We start from the raw sequence: 17408 nt of genomic DNA on the forward strand, positions 1-17408 counted from the left end.
GCAGGAACCAGCCGTGGTGAGGTTAAGGGTCTCCAGGAAACTGCTTTGCCAGGCCGACTGAGAGAGACGGGGTTCCAGGAGGGGAGAGGGCTGGCCAGAAGCCAGGCAGTCATGGGCGCCATCAAGCCACACACGAGTCCAGCCGGCCTGAGGGCGGCCCTGACACCGGAAGCACCATCGCGGGGGGTCACGGGGGGGGAGGGGGGCGCTGCGCGGGCGGGACCGGGAGCGCCAGGGCCCACCACACCACAGAAGCCGTCGCCGGCCGCCAGTGGGGGGCGCCGTCGTGGAGCGGGTCCCAGGAGCGCCGTCGCAAGAGGAGCGGCGCGGTTGCTGCTTCCCGCGGATGGAACCCCGGTGTGGGCCGCGGGCCGGCAGGCCCAGTCCCCAGCGCCCTCAGACACCCGCCCGGGCCCGGGCCCTCGCCCTCGCGCACGCCGGCCTCCTGCTGCTGCTGCTGCTGCTGCTGCTGCTGCTGCCGCCGCCGTCCGCGGGTGAGCCCCGCCCCCGGCCCTCCGCGCTCAGGCCCGGCCTGCACCTCTGATCCTCTCTGCGTCCTTCCACAGGTTGCCTGGGCGCTGGCCAAGCGTCGGGGGCACTGTCCATGGCTGCCCCCGCCAAACCTGACGCCCCTTGTGCTCCCAATGCCACCTGTCCCTCGGGCGGGCATCGCCTCCGCCGGCAGGCCTCCACCAGCCCGCCGCCCACGACCAGCCCGCCGCCCACGACCAGTCCCTCGCCCACGGCCAGCCCGCCGCCCACGACCAGCCCCCAGCCCAGGACCAGCCCGCCGCCCACGGCCAGCCCGCCGCCCACGACCACACCACAGGCCAAGACGACCCTGCAGTACAGTGCTTCTAAAGCTGCTGACGACGACTTACTTCCTGGTGAGTACTGTGCCCTCCACGCGGGAGGAAGGTGCCCAAGCAGTCCTGAGGCTCTTAAGGGACGGAGGAAGAGGGGGCAGGGAGAGTGAGAGGAGACCTTCCTTTTACCAGTGTTTAAGAGTACCTTTGTGGGCCAGGCCTCTCATCCTGGTGAGTTAGGAGGCAAGGAAGGTGGAAGGAGCCTGGGGTGGGCCGCATGGTCCTGCCTCCCTGAATGGCCTGTGGGGCCGGCGCCTCTCAGCACGCGCCAGGCCCTGACCCAGGCTCCCAGCCAAGGCCTTTGGGGATCTCCAGCATAGCTTTCAGGGAGCCTTCCCTTTGGGTGTCTCGGGGGCACACCCACAAGATGTTCTCTCCAGCAGTGGCTTTAACGCATGTTTAAGTAAGGTCCACATAAATATTTCTCATCCTGGAACTAAGTGCACACAATTTAACTGCCCCAGAAAGTCTCTCACACACAACCCAGCATCACTCTGCTGTGTGTGCTGCTGTTCCCTCTCCCGTGTTAGCCTTTACAGCTGCTAGTCGTGGTGCCCCTGGTGCTACTGATCTCACAATCCGCTAATCCATTTGCAACACCTAGGAGTGGGGCTGCTGTGACGTTGTATATGTGCATCTTCAGTTTAAATAACGTTTCCATAAAAGCTTTTCCAAAGTGGCTGCACCCATTGACACTCCCACCAGCAGTGAGTGAGCAGTCTGGGGCCGTGATCCTCACCAACACTTGGTATCAGGGACATTTAATTTCACCTGGCAGGTGGCGGTGAGCAGAACCTCACTGTGATTTGAGTCCGTACTTCCCCGAGGACTAACGGGGCTGAGCATTTTCTGTGTTCATTTGCTGCTAGGGTTTCATCCTTAGAGGTGTGTGTTTGTGCACATTGCCCAGTTTTCCCTCTTAGGTCATCTGCCTTTCCTTTCACTGAGGAGGAGGATCTTAGAGGGGGAGGGATCTGCGTTGGCTGAAGTAGGGGAACCAGATGGAAACACAGATGAGTTTGTGAGGGGCCTGGCCAAAGTTGAGATCTGCTCAGCCAGGACACAGGGGCCAGTGGCACACCAGGCTGGTCTACTGGGAAGGCCCTGAGGCCTGGTCTGTGGGATCAGGGAGAGAAGGATACCTGGGGAGTGCTGAGGCCCTTCCGAGGCTGGAGACCCCCATCCTCACATGGACAGCATCATTATGTGATGACCAGTGGTGAGGGAGAATCACTGGATGGGTGCGGGCCAGTGGCTAGCTAGGTGGGAGATTGGGCTGAGGGGGAGGGGAGGAGGGAGAGGTGCTATGGAGTGTGGCTGGAAAGGCCCATTCCTCATCAGACTCCTTTTGCTTTCCTCCTCAGCCTGTGGCTTCTCCTATGAGTTGGACCCCACCCTCAGGGATCCGGAGGCCATGGCTCGGCGGTGGCCATGGATGGTCAGTGTGCGGGCCAATGGCATACACGTCTGTGCAGGCACCCTCATTGCCTCCCACTGGGTGCTGACCGTGGCCCACTGCATGACCCAGTGAGTCGGGGCCTAGATGGGTGGCTGGAAAGACATTTGGAGCCACTGGGGCCCCAGTCATCCTGCCGGCTGGCCTATCAGTCCTCTGCAGAACCCCATAGTCCCAGCCCCCCTCACCCCAGCTCCAAGCAGTTGGGGGCTGAGCCCTGCACATTCCTTGCTGGGAGCCGGAAACTTGCTCCCCTCTCCTGGCCCCCCAGTCCTGTGCAGTCGTTCCACAGATCAGAAGCGGAGGCTTGCAACCCACTGTCTAGGCCTCCTTCTATCCACGGAAAGAAGGTCCATATTCTTTTGTTCCACACCCTTTGCTTCACTTATTCCTTCCTTCCTTCATTCAACCAACAGCTTGACACTCTTTGAAGCCAGGCCCTGGCCTGAGCACTGGAGGCAAAAGGGGGCTGCACCACTCCTCTCGGGTTGCTGGGGAAAACAGACAAGAAGATAGATGCTCACAGAGGAGTCTGGTCTATGGGGGACAAGAGAGCGGGCATATTCATGTTCTGGGGCCAGGGAGTGGCCTGAGAGCCACATCTGTGTTGGCCATGAGGGCTGGCCAGTGGAGAAGCATGCTCCAAGCCTAAGGGTCGACATAGAGACTCCAGGGGCACTAAGAAGGGAGACCAGGAGGCAAGGCATGGCTGATGGATTGCACAGGACCTCTATCACTTCCAGGGCCCAGCATGGGATGCTGGACAGAGTCCAGAGTTTGGAACCAGAGACAGCTGGGTCCACGTCCCAGCTCCACTACCTCTTAGCTATGTAGCCTTGAACTTGTCACTTGAGCTCCAGTTTCCCTCTCCATAAAATGAAGGGTTTTTGTGAGGACTGGACCACGCAGTGTGTGTGCAGAGCCCTGTTCACATCTGTTGTGAGGAGTGGGCTCAAGGGGCTTGAAGCAGGTGGGTGGCCTGCCTGGATTAGCTCACAGTGCAACTGTGGGGTGAAAGGTAGGGGGTGCAGGCTGGGGTGGGGTTCCTGGAGCTGATGGCAGACTCCCCTCCCTGTTCCCCTAGGAGTGATGTTACCTACTCAGTGCGGGCGGGAAGTCCGCAGATTGACCAGGTATCGAAAACTACTGTCGACGTGCTGGCACAGCAGGTCATCATGAACCGCCATTACCGGTCCCATCGGTACTGGTCCTGGATTGGCCGGGCCAATGACATTGCCCTCCTTAAGCTTGAGCGACCACTCAAGTACAACAAGTATGTCTGGCCCATCTGCCTGCCCGGCTTGGACTATGAGGTGAAGGACCACACCCTCTGCACCGTGACAGGCTGGGGACTCCCCAGGCTTGACGGTGAGTCGGAGCCTTCCCACAGCAGGGTGGGTGGTGTGAGAGAGGAGTTGGGTGCAGGCCCAGGTCTACCGTGAATGGGTGTTTCTGCGACACCTTCCCTAGGGAGTCCACTGCCCCCTCACTTCCTGTCAGACTCTCATATCTGAGGTCTCTTTCCCCCTGAGAATCTCAGCAGTGAATGCATTGTGGCCATTCAGACCTTAAGGGGCCCAAATTGCCCTTGAACCTTCAGGCCTACGCCAGGGCATGTAGACAGGACTTCCTTGAAGGCAGAGGGGGCACAGAGTAATATTTTGCTGTCTGCATACAATCCCAGGGCATCCATGTCATGAAGCAGAACACGCAAGGTGAGAGGAGCAGGGTTCTGTGTCTGTAAAAAGCTCCCCAGATCCCCCTCGTGGCTGGCTAAGGGCAGTGTGCACCCAGAAGATGGATGTCAGTGAGGGTCTACTCAGCTCCCTCCCCTATCAGTGGCCCTCAATCCCTCATTATCCTGATTTAGGAGCAAGGACCAAAGAGCAAGGAGTGTTGTCCCAGGGTCATCCAAGAGTTCATTTCCTTATGAGCTCCAAGAATGTCCATCCCCTTCAGGGAGTCCCTTTCCCTTTCCCACAAAAGAGGTGCCCTTCCCTGTGGCCTCGTGGTGCCAACTTGCCTGAAAAAGCCCACAGGGGCTCCAGCCTGGGGCAGCTTTTTGTCTTCCTTGCCATGGCCTGTCTGGGGAATGGCTGGGAACAGTCTGAAGCCTTCCGTCCTCCAGGAGCTCAGACTAGGGACAGACACACTTGGGAGAATGGGGAGGGGAGTGAGGAGTTCCTGAGAGCCACAGAGGGGGGTCTGGGGAAGCTTAGGGACAGAAGAGACCTTTGGGGAAGATTTGAAGAAAAGGCAGGGTTTGGACCTGAGATGGGCTTGGTAGGCATTTGGGATAGAAGGAATGCAGAAGCCAAGATGCTGAGATCAGAATGGACTCAATGGACGTGAGACCAGGTCTAGCAAGGCCAGAGCATTGGTAGCCTGCTCCAGGGTCTCTATATTGAGGGGCCCTTGGGAAGTGTCAGCTGGAATAGTGGGTGGGCTAAGCCTGGAGAGATCTCCAGGACTGCTGTGTGGCAAGGAAAAGAGGCTGGAGGAGTGGTGAGGGAGGATGGACACGAGGCTGTGGGCAGGAAAGAAACCGCCAAGCCTGAATGGGGCCCCTGTCCCACAGGTGTATGGCCCCAGTTCCGGACCATTCAGGAGAAGGAAGTCACCATCCTGAACAGCACAGAGTGTGACAGCCTCTACCACAGGTTCTCCAAAATCCCCTCTCTGATTCAGATCATCAACTCCCAGATGATTTGTGCAAAGGACGTCGACAGGGAGCAGTTCTGCTATGTGAGCACCTCTCCCACTCGCTCACTTGCCTCCAAGGGCACCTGGCCAGGAGTGGGATGGGGCACAGGGGAGACAGGACCTGAAGGGAGAGGGAACAGAAAGTGGAGGGTTGGGGATGAGCAGGGGTGACCGAAGGGGAAGATGGGAAGATGGGGGAGGGAGATGGGATGAGGGATGGAGACTGGGAGGAAAGAGATGGGGGGGTTGGGGTCAGAGTGATGGGGATTGGGGATGGAGGTTGGTGATGAGGGAGAAGGATGGGGGTAGGTGGGAAGGTGGAGGGTGGGTGTTAAAGAGATGGTGGGTGGAGGACTGGGAGAGAGATGGGAGATGGAGCCCTTGGAGGAAGGTCTCCTGGGTCAGGACCTCAAGGGCACCTCCTGTCAGCTGTGTGACACTAGGGGACTGTGGGGAAGGTCCCGTGTGAGGGTTCCCTGCTTGTCCCTGAGCTGGATCAAGTCTCCCTTGGACCACATCTAGCCTCCCTGACCCTTTTTGTTCCCCAACCCCTCCCCACAGGAATTAAGTGGTGAGCCCTTGGCCTGTCCTGTGGAGAGAATATGGTACCTGGTGGGAATGGTGAGCTGGGGCCCAGGCTGCAAGAAGAGTGAGTTCCCGCCCGTCTATCTACACATCTCCTCCTACCAGCAGTGGATCTGGGAGCGCCTCAATGGGCAGACTCTGCCAGCCCCGTCCAGGGTCCTACTCGTGGCACTCTTGCTGCCCCTCAGCCTCCTTGCTGTCCTCTGACACTCTCTTTCTGTTCCTGGGTGAGCCCCCCCTTGCCGAGGCCCCTCCTCACCCTCTGTGTCCAGACTGCCACAGGTGCAGCTCTCACAGCCCCACAAGGCAGGGTGGAGAGTAGGTGCTCGATTAAACACTTCTCTTCCCCATGCCTCCTCCTTCCTGGGCCTCGGAGGCCCCTCGTTCCCTGGTCCTGCTCAAGTGGGAGATGAGAGAACTGGATGGCTAGGATGGGTGACTCAGGCAGTTTATACTGAAAAGTGTAGAGTCCCAGGGTCTGCCTCCAAAGGTCCAGGGTGGCTCCAGCAGAAGGTGGAGGGAGTGTGTAGGGATGATATTGGGGTCAGATGATGGAGGGCCTCGAATGTACTGCCCAGGCTGAAGCTGGGGCTGCCAGGACACAGCATGAGGCTTGGGGTGAGCGTGCAGCTCTGTCTGGGCCAGGGAGGTGAGTATGGTCTCCTTGACTTTGGCCCGTCTCCTCGCCAGTGGCTAGAACACATCCTGTCATTGCCCTGAAACACTGCAATGGACCTTGACCTTTTAGCCCAGCCTCCTGCCTGGGGACAGGGGCAGATGCCCACTGGGATCAGACATTATCCCCACCATCAGCAGACATGCCTGTCCATAAAGGGCTAGTGGAGGCCCAGGTAAGAGGTCAGAGAGGCAGCTGGCAGGACAGATGGAGCTCGGGCCTGGACTTCTCCCAGACTTTACTAGCTGCTGTTTGACTTCAAGTGGCCCCTGCTCCTCTGGGCTTCTCCTGCCCAGCCAACAGGAAGGCTCTGCCCTGTGTGGGTAGAATGATCTTTGCCACAACCATATATGTATGAGAAGCCCATTGGCTTGTCCCTGAGGGCAGAGTCAGGGTTCCTACCTAGTGATGGTGAGTACTCAGCTTCCACATCAGGGCCTTCTGTAATTTCTCTGACCACTGATGGCTCTAAGACCTGGTGCTCCTTCCCCTTTATCAGCTTGGGTCCTTCTCCTTGTGTAATAATGATCTGGGTCCAGATCAGGATCCAGGTTTGACTCCTCTGTGTCCCAAGCACCTGCCTATTGAAACCCACGGGATGGAGCAGAGGCAAGTGGAGAGCAGGCAGCTTCCTCCCCGGTCCTGACACCCTGCCTTAGGGCCAGGCCCCACTGGCTGCGGCTGACCCTCTGCCTCTTGGCCACCATTTCTCCCTCCAGCTCATCTGAATTCAGGCTGGGAGAAAAGTCAGGGGAGGGAACGTCCCTATCACTGATCAATGCATCACCCTCCACATAAATGCTCCAGGGACGGCGCATCTGAGGGCTCATCTCTGGTCCCTTGGGTGTGGGAAGGCACTCAGCTTTATTTACAAATCTCTGCAGGCTGCAGAGGCAGCGTGAGCGTTACCAGCAGCTCCACCTGGCTTGGAAACCTCTGGTGTCTCCAGGCCCAGGTCTGAGTTCCTCAGCTGATGTTCACTGCCATCTAGAAACCCCTCTCTGTATCTCCCCTCCCCAAGGATTCAGTCCCCAGGTGGCATTTGGGCCTTCACCTTCAGGGCAGCAGTGCGTCTTTTAGGCACTGGAGTTGAGAGTAGAAGAGGAAGCTGCGTGCTGTTATATTCAGCAGATGGAAGGCTATTTGCTGCCTCAATCTCTCACTGCCTGCAGCGGTGACCTCCTGGGGCCCTGACACCTCCCACCACAGCTGAGCATAGAAAGGGCCACCAGAACAGCCCAAGGTCTCCCTTGGCTTTTCAAATATTCCCTGGATTCCCAAGATGGGGCCCAGGTGCCAGCTTTCTTCCCTTCTCCCTCTAGCATACTGGCCTCAGCCTTCTGCACCCCGACCCACCCCTGCAGCCCCCAGCCCTGAGCCCCCGGGCCTTGTGCTAGGCCCCCCAGCAGCCTCAGCTGCATAGCAACGTGTAAGATAAGTGCATCTACTGCCTGGAGCTTGGTATCTTCTGGCCTGGGGGTTCTGCTTCTGGTCACCCTCTGCTCACCGCCCTGGGCCAGAACCCTTTCCGGGCTTGGGGCAGTCCCCTCACCACCAGGGCTGCTATCCACAGCTGTCCCCCAGCAACCCTCTCCCTCCCTGTGGCCAGCCCGGTGTGACCTTACATCTAGCCCGTCCATGTCAGCCTTCCCCTTCCAGAACGAAACCCTCATCCCACTACCCCTTTAGCCACTGCTGTTCCTGGCAGAGGAGGGCCAGAGGCACATTTGGGTGAGTACAGGCCACTTTGGATCTACAGAGGGACAGTGGCCCAAGACTACCTCTGCGGAGTGGCCACGTGGATGGGGTGGAAGGAGTGGAGTCCAGGCTGGGGGGCAGCATACCTGATGTAGTCTTGTCTCTGCCCGGATAGGTCCCCTGTCCTGGGCCTCAGCAACCCCCTCTGAGCAGGGAGAGGATGTTCTGCCACCTCTGGTCCATGTATGAGCTTAGAGTCTAAGATGTCTGGACCCTGGCCAGGACTATGAGCCCCAGGGCCGGCCAGCTTCCAGAGCTTCCAGAAATGGGGAATCTCTCATTTCTCTCCTTTCTTTTTCTTGGCCTCATTCTTCTCATCCTCCTCTACCTTGATGGCCACTGTATCCACACTGTCTTTCTTCTTCTTCTTCTTATCCTCTGAAGGGTAGAGGAAAGAGGCATGCAACAGGGGTTAGATTGGGTCCTAGGGCCCACGCCAGAGCCTCCCAGTCCAACCCTTCATTCTTTCTTCCTTCCAAACCTCCTACCTGCAGAATAGCTCCTTGTTTTCCCTGCCTCACTCTGACCCGTTATCTGTGCTCTAGTCTCCAGGGACAGGGCAGGGTCCTGGCCCTCAACCAGGTGGAGGGGAGGAATAGGGCAACTCCAGGCAGCAGGACCAAGAAGCTGGTAGGCGTGACAGGGTCAAATAGTGGCTGGGTTGAGGGCCGAGGCCTGCTCACCTCCGGGGACTTCCGTGAGCTCGTTGAGGGGTGGCACAGTCTCCAGTTTGTCTGTGTACATCTTGGCTGCCTTTCGCTGCAGGTACCGGGCTTCAATCTCCTTCCGGGTCCGTGGCACACGGCAGTTGAAGACACAGCAAAGAGTGATAACTACAGAGGGAGGGCAGAGCAGGCTTGGCCAGAGCTGGTGCTCAGACACCCCAGGAATGGTACCCAAATTTCAGGCCTGTCTCCATCTACCCATGTGTGTCTCACCCAAGATGTCTTTCCTGAGTAGGGCTGGCTTCACATAGGGCCCCACTCTCAGAAGGGCCTTGTGCTTGGTTAACGCTCTGCTGTCCCCATCTTGAAATTCTTAAGAATTTTTGAACAAGGGGTCTCATATTTTCTTTGAGTACTGGCCCTGTATGTTATGTCATCAGTCCTGGTCCTGAGGACTAACCTGAGAGCACCTGGAGGGCAGGGCACTGGGCTGCACCATGACTCAAGCTACAGCCTCCTGGAGGCTGCCCTGTGCTTCCAACCGAGGCCTCTGGGCTCCTGGAGCATCCTAGTTTTTTCTTCCAAGACTCCTGAGAGCACATCAGACCCTGGAGAATGTGGCTTCATCCTCCTCAACCTCCCTAAGGACTAGCAGGGCTCCTCCTGGCTGTGAGAACCTAGGAGAGGGCATAGACCCTGCCCTGGGGTGTTCACATCAGACAGAGTTATTCCAGGAGTGGTTTTCCGGCTCAGGGCAGCTGTGCCCACACAAACTGGGACAGGGCATGGAGTTGGCCTGTCTAGGGGTGGGCAGGGCAGGGCTGCCAGGACTCGGCTGGACTGAGTTTATTTTTCTAAGGCCCCCACAGTCTGACCACCTTGGCCCTAGCCTCAGGGGAGGGAATGGAGCTGCTTCCTATTATAAATCAGATGACCAGACATAACTTCATGGCAGACTCTAGGAGCAGGAGGGCCAGGGAGGACAAGCCAGTCCTATTTTGGGGAAGATGGATCAGACCTACGTGGCCTGGGCTGGAGCACCCCCTGAGGTCATCTTGTGCAATCCCTCAGCCAGTATTGTGGCCCCACCGAGTCTCCCCCAGAATCACAGAATTTACTGCTAAAGGACTGGGTTCCTGAATGAATGGATGAGGCAGACAGCAACATCCAGGGGCAATCTGGGGCTGGGGGGCTGCACGAGGGCCCCAGCAGCAAGTCTGACTGTGCATTGCAGTTCAGGGATAGGCCTGAGAAGACAGCAGGCCTTTCTTATCCAAAGAGCTGGGTTCTGCCACCTTCCAGATCTCTATACTTAAGGCCCAAGTCTGGCCCCCAACCCCACTCTACTGGCTTGGGCCACCTCTCCCAGCCATCCTACCAGGTACCTCCTCAGGACCATGCCCACTCAGGCTCTCTGCAAAGGCTGGTTGGAGTCCCTGGGAGGCCTGGGCTTTAAGGGGAGCTCAGTGGCAGCTATTGGCAGCCAGAGCAGGACTTGAGCACCTCCCCTCACACCAGGTCTGCCCCATCCAGCCTGGCCTGGTTACTTCTCTCCAAAGAAGCAGAGAAATAGAGTTCCTTGGATCGAGTTCCAGGGCCCAGTCAGGGGCTTGGGATAGGAGTCCCTGGGGGTAGAGGTGACTTCCAGAAGCACCCTGTCCAGCTCCAGCCCCTCCACAAGGTTCTAGGGGTGCTGCTCCGCCAACAGCTATACCACCCAGGTCCAGGCAGACTGGGAAGCGAGAAAGAAGTTTCCTCCCCAGAGATGGAGCTGTGTCATCCCTGCTCCCTAGAGCCCTGCATGGAGGGTAACAAGTGCTGACCTGCTGCTCAGAGGCCTTTACCTTCTCTAGGAAATGGGGTTAAGAGTGGAAGTTGATCTGTGTAGTTGAGGTTCAAGTGCCTCTTTGGGTCTGACCTGCAACTTTCCTGTGTGGCCCCAGACACCTCCACCATCTAGGGCCAAGCAGAGGTGGGGAGAAACCATTGTGTGTCTTGAAGCCCCACAGTGCCCTTACCTGTACTCCCCAGGGTGCCCCAGAGCTGCTCCCTGGACCTGCACCCTGGATGGTTCTGTGGCTTCTGCAGGGCAGATGCCTCCCCCAACCCTGCCTCGGTACTGGGGGTTGTTCCCCTCTCTGGACACCTGGAATGGGGCTATAGCCACACCTGTCTGTCTGTGGGGTCCTCCACTCAGAAGCCTGATGGATTCTTGGCCTTGGCTAGGAACAAAATGTAGCCTCTTGCTCAGATCCTTCTACCCTAGCCGTGAAGCGATGGCAGTGGGGGGAATGGATATTTTCTTGCAGGTAGGAGACTTCTGGTGCCAGGAGAAGCACATGCAAATTAGATGTCCTTGTCTCCTCTGGTGCGTTCACATCTGGATGGGCCCTTGTGATCAGTTCTGCCCCTCTGGGAACTTAAATGCCCCTTTAGCCCCTGACCCAGGGTACACTCAGTAAATGTCTTGCAGGGGTTATCTGAGACCTGGGTGGAGGCTGTTTCCACCCACCTCTGCTCACACTATCCTTCTGTCTAGGATGCCTTTCCAGCTGCCTACCTGACAAAACCACTCATCCATCCTACCAATCTACAGCTCAGAGGACCTGTCCTCCATGAAGCCTTTTCGGGGGCATGGGTTTTCCTTTCCTTCACTGCCTGTGCCCCTGCTCCTCCCTTTGGCCTGTAGGAACTTCTATCAGACTATGCTTTGTACCCTGGCGGCCTCCCTCATCCAGCTGACATTTCTTGGCCCCCTTTTCTCTAACTCCAGATGCTGACTCCGGAAGGACAATTGAAGGGAGCATGCCAAGCCTGCTTCTGTTATGACTTCGCATCAAGTAACTCCCAGGTCCAAGGGAGGAAGGGGTCTCTTGCTTTTAATTGAAGTGGGTGTGAGTCATTCTGGGGAAATGGTATTTGACAATGCAGGGTTTGCAGCCTGGGAGCCACGTGTGCTGGGCTGAACTGGGGAGCCTTTAGGACTGAACTGTGGCCAAGAGTGGCCTTGCTGGGGCCCCTGGGCTTGGGCACTTTAAGTTGGCCAAACTACAGGAAAAGCATCAGGAGGCCAGTGATAGGGAAAAATGACACGTTCTCGTCCTGGTTCAGTGGAGTCCCCTGTAATTACCGTAATTGCCATGTGGCTGCATCCCTGATCGGGCAGAATACTTCAGGTCACCACCGGTCTGTCAGCTCTCCACAGGGACTTTGTGTGGCTCAGGAGGTGCCAGAAACCACAACGGGCCTCTTGCTGGCGCCTGGCCTGCTTGCACTGCCCGGAATTGCTGCTCTGAGCCCCTGGGGGTGGTGCTGAGGGGGAAAAGGATGCTATGCTCCCACTGTGTTATGGTGGGGAGAGCGAGGAGCAGCTACTCACTGATGGACAACACGAAGAGCGAGAAGATGCCAACCACGTGCCACAGTCGCATGTCCCAGAACACCACCGTCTCCTTGGTCAGTGGGGGTGGCTTGGGCTTGGGCGGAGCCGTGCTGGGCTGCAGGTCAAGAGAGAACAGTGAGCCAGGCAGAGGCCAGGGGCTAGGACCGAGGCCGAGAGGGACCCAGGTCTCAACAAGGAAAAGCATTTCAGAATCTCCTAGAATCAAATGACTTAGACATTCATAACCAATGCCCCAAACTTCTGGAAGTTCCAGACTTAGAACAAGAGAAGAGGGCAGGGCCCCAGAACAGTGGAGCCAGGAACTTAGAGTACAAGGGTGGCTGATGTTTGGAAGAAACCAAGGCCCCAAGGGGCAAACATGAATGGCCTGTCTCAATCAACTTCAAGTCCCCTCCTTTCCTCTCCAGTCCTGGGCCCCACACAGGCAGATAGGGTCTCAGGACCAAGGCCAGAGACAAGGCAAGGCTTGTACTATCCTGGGGGACTTTGCTCTCACACACCCCCAGTGGGGTGAGGTGTGGAGCTAGAGCCAGGGCCCTGTGACTGTTACTTGACCAGGACCCCCCACCAGGTGGCCTCAGCAGTTGCCTGTCCTACTTGAGTCACCTCCTCTGACCAGAAGGCTAGGCCAGATTCCTTACGGGACAGGACTAGCTAAATAATTTGTCCGAAATGCATTAGCGACACCTGGAGGCCAAAAGTTGTAAGCATGGCTGGAGAAAAGTAGAGCGCCGTGAGCCACTTCTCACCTTCTCAGTGGGACACCAGCTACCCTGTTCTGGGGGTCTGAGTGGACGTGGCTCTGCTGTGGTGGGTCTGAGCAAGACCTGTTCCTGACCAGCGGGGCTGAGAGGGATATGACCCTATCTCTTTCACCAAGTTTGGCTGAGGGGTGTGGATGGGGGTTAGTACTTGGAGGGAGAGAGGACCCTGGGGCATCTGTGCAATGAGTTGTCCCCTGATTAACCAAATAAGGACAGACATGAAGAATCTCTTCCAGCTCTCTGGGAAGGAAAGGCAACCCACAGCTCAACTACCTGTCTAGTCTTTCCCTGGTCCATAAGCATGGATGGGGCACCTACCAAAAGCCAGATACTTCGTCATCAGATGAGCACCACCCTTTAGCATGTTTTGGGGATGCTTGGAGAGGATCAGCAGCCTGTCCTAGGTAACCCAGAGGATCTGTGTCCCCAGGATTGGTATGTGATTCCCTGGTTCTTTTCTCTTAACCAAGGTGGACTGGGGTGGGAGCCTTCTTTTCTCTAGGCTTTGGTTTCTCCATCTGTAACATGATTGAGGTGGTTCCAGGGGTCTCTGGGAAGCTCTACCCTGTCTAAGTGGTAAAATTGATAAGAAGACTCTCCTCCTCAGCATCATCTCTGGGGCCTGGATCCATTTGCGAGGTCAGACACATGTATATGGGGTCCAGCACATGTGTGGGTTCAGGGCAGATGGGAGGGGGCTGGGGCACACATATGGGGCTGGGGTTGGGCACTGTTGGTACAGGGCACATGCATGGTTGGGGCACACATGCATATGGTTGGCACATGTCTGTAGAGTCAGGACCAAGGTCTGGGCAGTGGCAGGGTTCCCTGATTGTAAGGCTCAGTGAGTTGGCCCAGCTGAGTTGTATGACTAGAAGACTCCAAGGCCAGAGTAAATATCTCAGATTCAGAGCCTGGGCAGCCAAGAGCTCACTTCTGACACATTTTTGTTCCAGCTTTGTTCAAGACACCCCCAAAGGGGTCTTGGGTAGAGGGCAACAGGTAACAGTCGGGCATCTTGTAGTGAGTACTGCTAGGGGTCTGGACTCCGAAGCTTGGAGGCCCAGCCTGCATCAGAGCCTCACAGGCTGATGGAAGATGATGCCTGTAGGGGCTGGGTAGGTGGTGTCATGGACCCCACCCTGCCCATCTTTCTGGTGCTTCCCTGGATCCCCCAGGCTCAGCCAGGCCCTTGCTCAGACTGTAGGCAGATGGCAGGCAGATAGAATCCAAATGCAATTTCCCTTGATAAACTGGGAGAAGGTGTGCTCCTGGGGGACTGGGGGAAGAGTCCTTGGCTCAGAACTGATTAGATACCCGCCCTCAGCCTTCTCCTGCACCCTGACCAGCTCAGTTTCTGCACCTAAGGCCTCAGGGCAGTCCGTGAGGGGCCCAAGTACACTGCATGGGGCTGAAGCCAGCCTGGCTCTCCTTACAGGGACCCGAGCTGACATCTGACTCCAGCTCAGCCTTTTGATCACACCCCCTGGTCAGCAGCAGAGGCAGGCTAGCATGGGGGTGCAGGACTCTGTCCCCATGTCCCTTAGACCCTTTAGTTCAAGGCTTTGTTCCCTCACACCCCAAGGATAAGGCCCTGTTCTCCCTCTCCCATTCTGTCCCCCAGCACCTCGAGGGCTCTCCTGAGTACTTTGCCATCTCTTACACTTGTTTCTCTGCTTTCTCCACTCTGCCCCTGCCTACACAGGCTCCGACCCCACTCCTCCCTGGTCCTGCAGATGGCCTCCACCCTTCCCTTCCTGGCCCCAGTCAGCCTCCTGGCCAAACCCCAGCCATCCTCCTCACCTCTTCCTGGGCTGTCTCAGCAGCTCCTCCCAGTTCTCCCAACTATGCGTCCTCTTCCAACTAATTCTCCTCCTTCCAAACCAAGACTCATCATGACTCTTCCCTGCTCATAAACATTTGCTAGCTCCCAGCTGTCACCAGGACAAAGTTAAGACCCTTGAGTCCCTGGGCCCTGCCTTTCCTGCCCCTCCTCTCCAGGGCCTAGTGCACCCCATGTAATCAAACTCAACACGCGGCTGCTCTATAAAGGGTATTCTCATCCTCCTGCCTGGAAAGCACAAACACCTCCTTCCCAAGGCTGTCTCTCCCTTATTAGCCAGGGTACCCTGGAGGATCTCTGGAGCAGATGCTGTTTCCTCCAGCAGATTCTAAGGTCAGTGACTAGATCTCGCCTATCAGATTAGGGGTCACTGAACCCAAGGCACTATGCAGCACCACTCCCCACCGCCCCCACCTTCTGACTCCACTAAACCAAAAACTAAAGGATAGGGGCGAAGTGTCTGCCATTAGGCTGGGCCAAGCTGTATCCCCAATCAGACTGGGAATCCCTAAGGTCAGGGTAAGTCTCCCATCAAACTAATGTTCCTGAAATCAGGGGCTGTGCCCTTCCATCAGACCAGGGACACTAAGATTGGGGGCTGAGTCTCTCCCACAGCCTGGAAGGGCTTGGGACAGGGCTGTCTCCCCCATTTAAACAGGTCTCCTAAGGCAAGAGGAAGGGAAACGCCAGCTCCCGGTCAGAAAGGCGCTCCCAACCTTCTGTCTGGATGGTGACAGCCACCCCGAGCCCCTCCGCGCCGCCCCGCCTCACCTCCACCAGCTGCCCGGCGACCGCCGCGAGGCAGACCCCCAGCGCGGCGCCGCCCAGCGCCCAGAGCTGCCCCGCCATCTTCGTGCCCGTAGCGCCGCTCGGGCTCGGCCACAGGTCGGGGGAGCCGAGGGATACTGGCCGGGCCGCGTTGGCCCGGTGACTGCTCCTTGGGCAGCCGGCGCTCGGCGGTGGCGATCTGGTCGCAGGCTGCGAGTGGGCATCATTTATTCATCGTAGGTGTCTGGTTCCTGTTGCTGCCCGCCTCCCGCATCTCTGCGGGTGGAGATCCCGCCCCCGTCGGGAGATCAGACTCCAGACTGCCCCCACCCCCACCTCTAACTAGACCAAGACCAACACTGGTGGGAGTGGGTGGGAGGGAGGACAGTTTGGGGCCAGGTCCTCAAACAACAGGTCCCATCCTCCTTTCCCAACTCGGGTCTCTGTTTATCTATTGGGACAAGGGGAGGGGCTGGAATCTGCTGATCCGGGAGGCCCTTCCCATTCTGACGTTCTGAATTAGAAAAACCAGTACTGGACCCATATTGGGGTGGGTGAGGAGAAGGGAGGCAGGCAGGTTGCTATGGTGACAGTCACTCAGGGATGTCCTGGGCTTTCTGGGCTGGCTTCCTGCCCAGAGGCAGCTCTGGTCACCCTGGACACCACAGCAGAGGAGTAGGGGGATGGCGAGCAGGGGATGGTATGGTCAGAGCAGCCAGCTGCAGGTGCTATGGAAGCTTCCTGAAGGAGCCAGCATCTGTGGCCCCAAAGGACAGTGTGAGCTCCCCGGGGAAGGGCTGGAGGACCATATTCTGATTCTGGCTGATCCTCAGCCTCTGCCCCAGCCTGAGCTCTGACTCTCACTCCAGTCTGAGCCTTAACTCTGACCTCACACTGAACCCGGCCCACATTGCACTCTGGTCCTGATCTCAGAGTGAGCCCTGACAACCCCAGGGATTGAAGGAAGATCTGAGGAGCTGAAGAGACCTGGGGAGGACTTTGGAAGAGGAATAGGGAGGCCTTGGGTAGGGGGACTCTTCTGGTCCATCCTCCCCTGTCTCCTTTCCTTCCTTCCATTATTATTAATCTCCAGCCTGCTGAATGCTGGAGAAGCAGCCCAGCGTTGGACCCCTGCGTTCCTCATCACCAAAAGCACCAGTGGAGACCTGCATAGGCTGGGGTGCTTTGGGTCTTGGGCCCACCCTCAGAACTGGGGACCCTGTAGATCCAGAGCTTTGTAGTTTTGGATTCAAATACTGGCTTTGGAGTCAAACTGACTTAAAATAACAAGGTGGCCTGCAAGGCTTAGTGCAGTTTTAAGCTTTAATAACCTCAGTTTTTTATTTAATAACCTCAGAAGTATAAAGCTACAAACTTATAAGAAACACAATTAAAAGTTTAATTATTTAAATTTCCTTTTTTGCCCTCTGATGGCAAAACTTGACACAAAAAAATTAGTTATCCAAAATTCACAAAATGAAATTAGCATAAAGAAAATACAAGCAATGAAATTTTCAAATTCTGTTTCTCATAAATTTGTAGCTTTATACTTTATAACTTCTGAAATTATTCAAGCTTAAATCTAAGACTTCCGGATATGATCATATTGACAGCTGTGACCCCTCTGTGGGCTACTTAACCGCTCCAAGCTTTAATGCCTCATCTGTAAAATGGATGTAACTGCAGTATCATGGCATCTGCCTTCAGTAAATGTGAGTCGTTAGGATTATTGCTGTCATTGTTAAAGGCAGTGTGAAATTACACTCTGTAAAAGCCAACTGTACTTTGTTCAATCAGTGCCCTAGTCTTGAACATTTTCATATTTCCATTTCTCCGATGTTAAACACCACTGTGAGAGAACATCCTGAAAGTTAAAGCCTTTTCCATCTTTTTATTCCTCTCCCCTGTTTACTTGTGAAGA

The 17408-nt window shown here is 56.6% G+C and overlaps 2 protein-coding genes across 4 annotated transcripts; one reads left to right on the forward strand and one right to left on the reverse strand.

Moving 5' to 3' along the window:
• Positions 1-558: 558 nt before the first annotated feature.
• On the forward strand, positions 559-6249 carry LOC105103893 (serine protease 50). The gene is made up of 5 exons (XM_064496613.1): positions 559-887; positions 2231-2393; positions 3407-3690; positions 4901-5067; positions 5587-6249. Exons 1-5 carry the CDS (start codon positions 605-607, stop codon positions 5815-5817), a joined length of 1128 nt encoding a protein of 375 aa, XP_064352683.1. The 5' UTR covers positions 559-604; the 3' UTR covers positions 5818-6249.
• TMIE (transmembrane inner ear) lies at positions 849-15914 on the reverse strand. Of its 3 annotated transcripts, none has more exons than XR_010384867.1 (4): positions 12089-12332; positions 8728-8877; positions 8131-8422; positions 849-2813 (listed from the first exon to the last, which is right to left on the reverse strand). XR_010384867.1 is itself a non-coding variant. In XM_031470171.2 (4 exons), the coding sequence occupies exons 1-4, from the start codon at positions 15566-15568 to the stop codon at positions 8322-8324; spliced, it is 447 nt and encodes a 148-aa protein (XP_031326031.1). In that variant the 5' UTR covers positions 15569-15914; the 3' UTR covers positions 7132-8321. The 3 variants fall into 3 exon arrangements, 2 of the variants coding, with proteins under 2 accessions (XP_031326031.1, XP_064352684.1); XM_031470171.2 differs by lacking the exon at positions 849-2813 and adding an exon at positions 15491-15914 and having other exon boundaries at positions 7132-8422; positions 12089-12206; XM_064496614.1 differs by lacking the exon at positions 849-2813 and having other exon boundaries at positions 7132-8422.
• Between the last annotated feature and the right edge of the window lie 1494 nt (positions 15915-17408).

This window comes from Camelus dromedarius, chromosome 17, assembly GCF_036321535.1.
Source record: "Camelus dromedarius isolate mCamDro1 chromosome 17, mCamDro1.pat, whole genome shotgun sequence".
Classification (NCBI taxonomy): domain Eukaryota; kingdom Metazoa; phylum Chordata; class Mammalia; order Artiodactyla; family Camelidae; genus Camelus; species Camelus dromedarius.